The sequence below is a fragment of the Cydia amplana genome, chromosome 20, assembly GCF_948474715.1.
Source record: "Cydia amplana chromosome 20, ilCydAmpl1.1, whole genome shotgun sequence".
NCBI lineage: Eukaryota > Metazoa > Arthropoda > Insecta > Lepidoptera > Tortricidae > Cydia > Cydia amplana.
The window spans coordinates 8855992-8866022 of record NC_086088.1 but is presented as its reverse complement, the minus strand read 5'-3'; the positions used below and the strand labels follow the sequence as shown (position 1 = coordinate 8866022).

The 10031-nt window shown below is 39.0% G+C and overlaps 1 protein-coding gene across 1 annotated transcript; it reads left to right on the top strand.

Annotated features, from left to right (window-relative positions):
* Positions 1-1041: 1041 nt before the first annotated feature.
* On the top strand, positions 1042-8148 carry LOC134657636 (charged multivesicular body protein 3). Its single transcript, XM_063513201.1, has 7 exons — positions 1042-1171; positions 1245-1305; positions 1409-1588; positions 2085-2125; positions 3705-3878; positions 5366-5529; positions 7969-8148. The coding sequence occupies exons 1-6, from the start codon at positions 1127-1129 to the stop codon at positions 5525-5527; spliced, it is 663 nt and encodes a 220-aa protein (XP_063369271.1). The 5' UTR covers positions 1042-1126; the 3' UTR covers positions 5528-5529; positions 7969-8148.
* Positions 8149-10031: the final 1883 nt, after the last annotated feature.

Here is a 10031-nt window from a genome sequence, read left to right as displayed (position 1 = left end):
GACGAATCATGTTTTTTAGGTTACCTACATTAACACCTGCATGTAAACAATCTGCTATCAATTAAATTACGCATGTCTAATTACACTAAAGTTGTATAAAGTAGTAATATGTTTATGTGATAATTTAACACATACCGAGCACTGGCATTGACGCTTAGTAGAAAATAAAACTGATATGTATGACTGTATGACATAAGTGTACCAAAAAAAGTGAATTCTTCAGATTCTTAAGATTTTTAATGAATGAGATGAAGAGCCTCAATCTCTTACAAATTTAGAATGTCTATAAAAAGACTTGCAACATACGAACTGTCTTGTCTTGCAAGCTATAAATGCTATAATGCAACGACTTTATTACAAAGAATAGAGATATTAAATCAAGTACTTACCTGATATTAAGCTCTCCGGATAGACGACCTGGATTGCACTGTATTATTACAGTGATATCTCACAAGAAAACGGCACTTACAGAGTTTATGGAGTAAATTTAATATGATCATTCACAATAAATTCACAGTAAACAGAAATGCTGCAAACCCGCAAAGTCCTGAGTAATAATACCAGTGTATTGAGTAACGATTTCCCCAGTAAAGGATTTTGTTGTTGTGTTTGTATTCATTAATATGCTCCGTTCGCATCCATTGGTGTAATACACTAAAGTAGCCTAGTTTACTACTTAAACTACATTAAAGATTTGTTTTACCCAGTTCAAGTTCTTTGTGGACAGTGGACACTCGATTACAGACGGCTTTAAGCTCGGCTTCGGGGTAATTTCAAAAAATGGCAACTTTAACTGTAAAATTTCTGACGTATACGCTACGATTGACGCAAATGCCTTGTTATATATCTGAGATATGCAATAAAACAATTTACTATGAGTAAACCTAAAAGTTCATGATATTTGTTTTACGTTATTTAAAAATAATTATGTTTGCATAAATAATTAAAGGATTACCCAAACGAAAACTTTATACAACATTGTATCTTTTTGCATGCTTTTTACGTTCCGTTCATCATCAGAGTACGCAAATGAGGTCATCGGGCTTGGCAAGTGTCACATTCAGAATCTGTCAAAACAAATTGGTCAATGATACTTGTGTCGAAACTTCCTTAATTTACCAACAAAATGGGTCTATTTGGCAAATCTAATGATCGAAATCCAAAAGAAATGGTACGTCGTTCTTTAATTAAAATTCACAAAGTCTCAAACCGATAAAGAATGTATATAAGCTATTTAATTTCAGGTAAACGAATGGTCACACAAACTACGCAAAGAAGGGTACAATTTGGATAGACAAATCCGAGGTATGACTAATCTTTAAGGCATTAAAGCATCTCGTATTTGTTGGTTCTTGTAATGGACTGCGTAAAGGCAGTGAGTTTACGGTAATACTACTTTGTTTTCCAGCAATACAGCGCGAAGAGGAAAAGATCAAACGTTCGTTAAAAGAGGCAGCCACAAAAAACGATAAGCAGGTGTGCACAATATTGGCGAAGGAAATCATACGGTCGCGGAAGGCGATCAGTAAAATATACACTAGCAAAGCACATTTAAACTCAGTACAAATGCAGATGAAGAACCAGTTAGGTAATTCAACTATAATTGTATTGTACGTTTTAAGGCCTTAAGCTTAAGCATAAAAAAATATAGTAAGAATAGAGTACTCACTTCCTACATCAGTTTTGGTACCAAAATGAGCAGTACTGATAATTCCGTTACTCGATGCTATAGTTTTTTTTTTAGCATTAGAAAAAAGGTAAACAATCTTGATGTGTGTCTTTTAATTGAAAAACACGTTTTAAAAATAAGTCACGGCAAATATGTAACAATTATTAATATAATACGATCATTTATATTCTTCAGCTTTCATAAACAATAGTTACTGATTTTCAAAAAGCGTTTTCAATTAAAGGACATGTCAAGATCGCTTACCTTCTTTCTAATGCTAAAAAAAACGAACTATAGATGTCGACTATGAAAATAATAATCTTTTTGGTACCAAAATATTTGGTATTTTTTTGTCTATGGTTTAAGTAGTGTGTCGAAACGTTTTAGGTGCATTACAATTTTTGGTTTGTTGCAGCTACTTTAAGAGTTGCCGGGTCATTACAAAAGTCCACTGAGGTAAGCATTTTTTGTTGCAATAATTCTTCAAGTATTTCTATCTATCTATTAAGCCCTTTTATTCTGAGTTAGAGTATGTCTCTAAGCTCAGTGTGCCGCTTGGCAAAGGCCTCCTCTAGCTCTTTCCATTGGGGGTCTGTCGTGGGCCACTCTTCTCCATTTCGGGCCCGCTGTGAGTTTGAGTTCATCCTCCCATTGTTCGAGGTTTCTTCTGACTCCGTGTGCAACCTCTTGGGTACCAATCTGTTACGATGTTACTCCATTTTTCCTGCTTGTCTCTCAACATGTGGCCAGTCTATCTCCACTTCTGCTGGTCTATTTTAGTGAGTATGTCGTCACTTTTGTTTTTTTGTCTCAGGTCTTCATTTCTCATTTCACTTCAAGTATTTACGAGCTATGTAATAAACAAGTTTTTCCTTACATAATGTTGTCTACTGCTAGCAATTGACCTATACTTGGTCAAGCAAATCTTGTCAGTTAAAAAAGGCGCGAAATTCAAATTTTCTATTGGATGATATCCCTTCGCGCCTACATTTTTCAAATTTGCTGGCTTTTTCTACTGACAAGATCTGCTTCACCAAGCTTAGCTTTGTATTTGCACCAGTATGGCTGCATCACTTTAATGTTAATTTAAGCAACATACTATACTCTTACCAGTAACCAGAACTAAAAATGTTGCTTGACTAGCTTGCTCTCAAATATTAGACTATAGGGTCGCAAGTATGGGGTCAAATCATGGGATTAGTTGTCAAGCGGACCCCAGGCTCCCATGAGCCGTGGCAAAAATGCCGGGATAACGCGAGGAAGAAGTGGCTCGCAAGTAAATTTAATATTAATTTATAAAATAGGTAGTTATACAGTTTTTTTTACAAACTGTACAATTAGCAAAAAACCATAAATTCTCCACAAAAAAATAATACTTCCAGCCCATTTTATTATCTAATACTTTTAAACGAGCAATTCTTGCATATTTATCTATTTATTTATATATATATTATATATATATATATATATATATATATATATATATATATATTTCGGGGATTTCGGAAAAGGCTCTAACGATTTCGACGAAATTTGGTATATGGGGGTTTTCGGGGGCGAAAAATCGATCTAGCTAGGTCTTATCTCTGGGAAAACGCGAATTTTTGAGATTTTATATGTTTTCCGAGCAAAGCTCGGTCTCCCAGATATTTATTTATTATAGTTTGTAGCTTTCTAGTAGACCCCGAAGGCTTATCCTATTGTCTATTGTTCAGTAAAACCGCACGTGCTACTTACCTGCAAAAAAGGGTCCTAATTATTCTATTTGGCACCTGAGCGCGGGCTAGTCCAACGCTCAAAAAACCAGTGTAGGTGCGCTCTCCGATAACGCGCCTTTGTTACGCATCTCGATGACACATTTTAGACTGGTTCTGTAGCGTTCGACTCGCCGGCACTCAGTAACCGAAGTACCGATTTTTTATGCAGGTGGTTGTGGCACGCGGCACGAGCGGTTTTTCTTAACAATAGACAATAGGATTAGCCTTCGGGGTCTATTAGAAAGCTACAAACTATACAAAACAAATAAACTGTACAGGTAATGCAAGCAATGCAAGCCCTCATCCGTTTACCCGAGATAGCCAACATCATGCAAGACATGAGTAAAGAGATGATGAAGGCGGGTATCATTGAGGAGATGCTGGACGAGACCATGTCTGCCGTGGAGGATGAGGAGGAAATGGAGGAAGCGGCGCAGAGTGAGGTCGACAAGGTTTGTGGACCTTATTGGTTTTATTTTAAAATTAATTTTTGTACTCCAGCACTTAAATGTGTCAATTAAATGACTGACAGTGATATCTAAAGCAATGTCATTTGAATGCTTTGTCTATAGGCTCATAAGATGACTGCTAGCAGTCATCTTATGAGTATAATACAACTGCTTTATTTTTTTTAAAGATACAAGTTCCGATCATCTTGATTGAAAGAGGTATGTTTTCATTTACAATAATAACTCTTTTTTTTTTAAATAATAACTCAATTTTTTTTAAATAATAACTCTTTTTTTTTTAATAATAACTCTTTTTTTAATAATAACTCTTTTTTTAATAATAACTCCTTTTTTTTAATAATAACTTTTTTTTTTTTTTTTTTTTTTTTTTTTTTGCTGCAGCTGTCATAGAAAAAGTAATGTATGCAACAGCTCATAATTGGTTCTTAAAATTCTCGGGTCTTTTTTTACAAAACTCGACTACGTCTCGTTTTGTAACTTCGACCCTTGAATTTTAAGAACCCTTATTATATCACTGTTGCATAAACTACTATTTGCAATGTAGGCTGTCTTTAAGTCAACAGTATGATGCAGAAGAAAATGTTCCTTTATTTCACTAGACTTATATCGACCGGGATATGAACCGTGATTACCTTTTCATATCCCGATATAAGTCTAGTGAAACTAACCGTGAATCATTCAAGACTGTTCCTTTATTTGTCTACAAAACGTAGACAACCCTAGTGTTGTTTAAAGGGGCCCACTGATTAACAGTCCGCCGTACGGTATCGGCCTGTCAGTTGTTCTAACTGACAGGCCGATACCGTCCGGCGGACTGTTAATCAGTGGGCCCCTTAACGGGCGCTTGCGGTCAACAACCCGCGATTTGCAGATCACTCTGTTTAGGTATTTAAAACTGTTATATAATCTGTGGCCAAGAGGATTATTGAAGAGGAGGATAGGAGGAAAAAGTAGCATAGCATGTATTGTTTTTACTGTAGGTTGTTTGTCTACCAGAAATAGCCAACATTTACAAGGTGAAAGTGAACCTTTTGGCCTTTAGATTAAGGTTTATGTTAGTAATATTTTGCCGTAAACTAATAGTCTAGGTATATATGTCTGGCACATGTGTCTGGTATATAAATCTGTCAATTTATGGCGGGAATAACACACAGAGGCAGGCGTGGCTTACACCACGATTTCGTCGCGTCGCTACAAGTACATGCGGCCTACACCAATTTTGGTGTCTAGCACTAGTATTTGCCACGCACCGCCACGGAACGGACGCCTGCTAGCGCTTGCGCCGCCTAGCGGTCATATCTGTCGTAATAGACGCGTTTTGTTAGAGAGTGAACCTTCTGTACCTACATAGTACTATTATTTATTCTGTGTCAAGGTTTCTCTGGAGTACTCCGGCCAGATCTCTGGTACAAAGTGGTACATCCTACATCTGTGCCTTTTGCAGATATTTTATTTTTTATTCGTTTCAGGTGCTATGGGAGCTCACGCAGGGCAAGTTGGGGGAAGCCCCCGCGCCGCCCACGGCCGTCGGGGCGCCGGGCACGAGCCGCGAGGCGGAGCCCGAGCCGGCCGTGCCGGACGAGGCGGAACTGGACGAGATGCAAACCAGGCTCGAGGCGCTGCGGTCTTAGTGGTACTACCATTTTTAGGGTTCCGTAGCCAAATGGCAAAAAACGGAATCCTTATAGATTCGTCATGTCTGTCTGTCTGTCTGTCCGTCTGTCTGTCCGTCCGTATGTCACAGCCACTTTTCTCCGAAACTATAAGAACTATACTGTTGAAACTTGGTAAGTAGATGTATTCTGTGAACCGCATTAAGATTTTCACACAAAAATAGAAAAAAAAACAATAAATTTTTGGGGTTCCCCATACTTCGAACTGAAACTCAAAAATTTTTTTTTATCAAACCCATACGTGTGGGGTATCTATGGATATGTCTTCAAAAATGATATTGAGGTTTCTAATATCATTTTTTTCTAAACTGAATAGTTTGCGCGAGAGACACTTCCAAAGTGGTAAAATGTGTGTCCCCCCCCCCCCTGTAACTTCTAAAATAAGAGAATGATAAAACTAAAAAAAAATATATGATGTACATTACCATGTAAACTTCCATCGAAAATTGGTTTGAACGAGATCTAGTAAGTAGTTTTTTTTTTATACGTCATAAATCGCCTAAATACGGAACCCTTCATGGGCGAGTCCGACTCGCACTTGGCCGCTTTTTGTCATTTATAAGCTGCCTTTTTCGCACTCGAGGTTTATATACGCGATAGCTTCCCTTTCGCACACTTCAGCTGTCTTTAACCTTTTGAACGCCACAGGCGGCAATTGACGTCAACGCAAAATCGTGACAACGACGCCAAAGACGGCATTTGACGTCGATCGTTTTTAGGGTTCCGTACCCAAAGGGTAAAAACGGGACCCTATTACTAAGACTCCGCTGTCCGTCCGTCCGTCCGTCCGTCTGTCACCAGGCTGTATCTCACGAACCGTGATAGCTAGACAGTTGAAATTTTCACAGATGATGTATTTCTGTTGCCGCTATAACAACAAATACTAAAAACAGAATAAAATAAAGATTTAAGTGGGGCTCCCATACAACAAACGTGACGTGCCGGCCGTGCCGGACGAGGCGGAACTGGACGAGATGCAAACCAGACTGGAGGCGCTGCGGTCTTAGTGGTACTACCATTCTCATTTGTAGGCTGCCTCTTTCGCACTCGAGGTTTATATACGTGATAGCTTCCCTTTCACTTCAGCTGTCTTTAACCTTTTGAACGCCACAGGCGGCAATTGACGTCAACGCAAAATCGTGACGACGACGCCAAAGACGGCATTTGACGTCGATCGTTTTTAGGGTTCCGTACCCAAAGGGTAAAAACGGGACCCTATTACTATGACTCCGCTGTCCGTCCGTCCGTCCGTCCGTCCGTCTGTCACCAGGCTCTATCTCACGAACCGTGATACTGATAGCTAGACAGTTGAAATTTTCACAGATGATGTATTTCTGTTGCCGCTATAACAACAAATACTAAAAACAGAATAAAATAAAGATTTAAGTGGGGCTCCCATACAACAAATGTGACGTGCCGGCCGTGCCGGACGAGGCGGAACTGGACGAGATGCAAACCAGACTCGAGGCGCTGCGGTCTTAGTGGTACTACCATTCTCATTTGTAGGCTGCCTCTTTCGCACTCGAGGTTTATATACTTGATAGCTTCCCTTTCGCACACTTCAGCTGTCTTTAACCTTTTGAACGCCACAGGCGGCAATTGACGTCAACGCAAAATCGTGACGACGCCAAAGACGGCATTTGACGTCGATCGTTTTTTGATGAAAATCTACTGAAAAACACCCCACTTTTAGGTTGGCATTATTTATTCACAAAACTAAATTTTACCCCCGTGGCGTCAGTGGCACGGCAAAAGGTTAAGCGTAAGAGAATGGTAGGTGTGTGCACACGACCATTTTAAATTTATAGTTGGTCAATCGAATCTTGTCAGTAGAAAAACGAGGCAAATTTGAAAAATCGCGGGATAGCAACACTACGTTTGAAATGTTCGAAAATCGCGTGTCATTTATATCTTATCTGTGGAACTGTTTTGTTTGCATTACATCGTTGTTCGATGTACTTACCTGCTTTTGTTCGTTTCCTAGGGATACCATACTTTCGTTTGCTTTACATTGCTACTGACCTACTGACATATGCAGTTTGACAGACTATAGAAATCTTTTCTCTATGCTTGCGCCGCCTATTCAAAATAGGGCTAAGGAAGTTGAACCTAGTTGTATTTTCAATAAGGTTGAATTTCATACGTTCGACAATTTTACGAGACCAAAGATATATAATGCTACCTTGATTGTTTTAATTAAGATTCAAATGATTATGATGAAGATAATCGCTAAAATTTTTAGTATGAAAATTTGAACCCACGAAAGCTTTTGCCACTTCATAAGCATAATATCTATTGCGTTCATGTTGGTACTTCGCGCGCCAGTAGCTTATAGTTCCCCCACCACACAAAAGTAAGTCTAGTAAGTATTATTTAATTAAGTACTTTTCTTTTTCCAGATACGAAACTTACTTATAAAGGACTCGCTAGATGGCACTACGGAGCGTGAAGTCTGCTGTTGCCTTGTATTTTGTACATAATAAGTTCTTAGAGAATCGCTTAACGTTTAATGTTGTGCATTTTCGAATATTTGCAATTATGTTTTATTATAAAGTGTATTTATTTACTAATTGGCAGAACTAACTTCACATTATTTTCTGTATAACTGATTATTTTTAAAGGTTTAGAAACCCATACAACGATATTAAAAAATTCAACGTTAATCACCAAATATTGTCGTTAACTCCCTGAACGCCACGCCTATCGTGTGCGGTGCGTGATTGTGAACCTTATCGTATTGCACGAAGGTTGATATTGGCCTGTAGCCGCGCGCGTATACGTATTAAGCGGTCTAAGTGTAAGGCCTGAGTGGACGCTCATGTGGGGCGTGCAGCGGGGCGGGGCGTGCGGCGTGCATGTTAAACAAATGCAAACGTATAGGAGCGGCCTTAGTGCACGCTGCTCACGTCACGCGTGAGCCCACAGCCACGCTGCACGCCCCGCCGAACGCTCCGCTCCGAGCGTCCACTCAGGCCTTACACTAAGGGTTAATGTTATGCATGTATGAAGCATTTTCTTTACATACCGGGAATATTATCATGTCCGTTATGGCAGGGGTTCCCAATCCTTTACATTCCGCGACGCAATGAGGTTGGCAACTGTCAAAGGTTTGCATAGATGGCGCCATCATAACTTGCCCCTTTTTCTATGAGATTTGGCTTAAAAAGGGCTGGCATCCAGGGCGTTAAAATAACAAAAATTTTACACAATTCTAGGGATTGACAGGGCAAGCTATGATGGTGCCATCTGTTAAATACTTCGACCGGCCAACCCCATTGCAAGTTTAATACTTTGGCGGCGGCGCCCTAACCTAGCTAGGCTATTCGAAATAGATGTGAGGTACTGAGGTGGATTGCCTCACGGCGCTCTCTACTGTCTACGGCGCCCTAGGGCATAGAGTCTAGACTCTTAGCGTCAAGTAGCGTAGTAAATCCACTACTTGACTCTAGATGTCAACTAAGAAATAATTTTAACCCGCGTTTTGGTAAGAAAACTGATGTGTGGAGTTATCACTCATCCTTACTTATTTCTGCTGCCCCAGCGCCGCGGCGCACAGTTTGGGAACCCCTGAGCGTAGCTTAGTAATGTATAAGTTAGTAAATAAAATAAATTTATGCGGAATACAATGAAAATCGGCTTCTTTCTGTCTTAGTTGATGACGTTCGAATGATCTTTAGTCTCTGTGATAAAATAAGAGTAACCGTTTATTTTATTATAATTTAATTTCTTTGTTATTAATAAATTTCACGCGAATTTTCTTCCAATATTTGATCACTTAGGTATCTCTAATTTAGTACAGATTTAGGGTCGGTTGCACCAAACTGTTCGTATCGTTAAAGAGTTCGCTAAATTTTTATGTATGTATATGACACCGTAAGATTGTGAACCCGTTAGTTTATAATCTAACGTAGGTTAGGTTAGATTATAATCTCCCTACCGTCAGTTTATAATGTAACTAGCGAGATTAATAATAATAATATATTCTTTATTGTGCACCACATAATGAAAAAGAATACAGAAAAAGAACAGACATTACATTAGGTAACAACAGGCCGTCTTATCGCTCAAAAGCGATCTCTTCCAGACAACCTTTGGGTAGCAGGAAACCAATAACTTACAACAATGAACGGGTAGTGCTGATACGAGATTACGTAGAATACTAATAGAATAGCCTCACATATCAAGAATAAATATAAAAGATATATTGAAGAATTATAATATGACGAGTGTTTACAATTTTACGGTGACATATATATGGAAAGTTTCGTAGTACCTAAAGCGCCGGGGCGCGCAGGCTGACAATGATCAGTCTGTCAAATGTGGTTGATGCAACTGGCCCTTAGCTGTTATAATCATTGAACTAGTATTACTAACCTATACTTGTACCGGCACATTGAACCAGTATTTTGATGTCGTTTTCACAGTGTAATAATAACTCAATGATTATAATACCTACATTAAG

Coding starts and splice junctions, on each gene's coding strand:
- LOC134657636 (XM_063513201.1), top strand. CDS start 1,127: ATGGGTCTATTTGGCAAATCTAATGATCGAAATCCAAAAGAAATG. Junction 2,126..3,704: donor CATTACAAAAGTCCACTGAG/GTAAGCATTTTT, acceptor TAAACTGTACAG/GTAATGCAAGCAATGCAAGC. Junction 3,879..5,365: donor CGCAGAGTGAGGTCGACAAG/GTTTGTGGACCT, acceptor TATTCGTTTCAG/GTGCTATGGGAGCTCACGCA.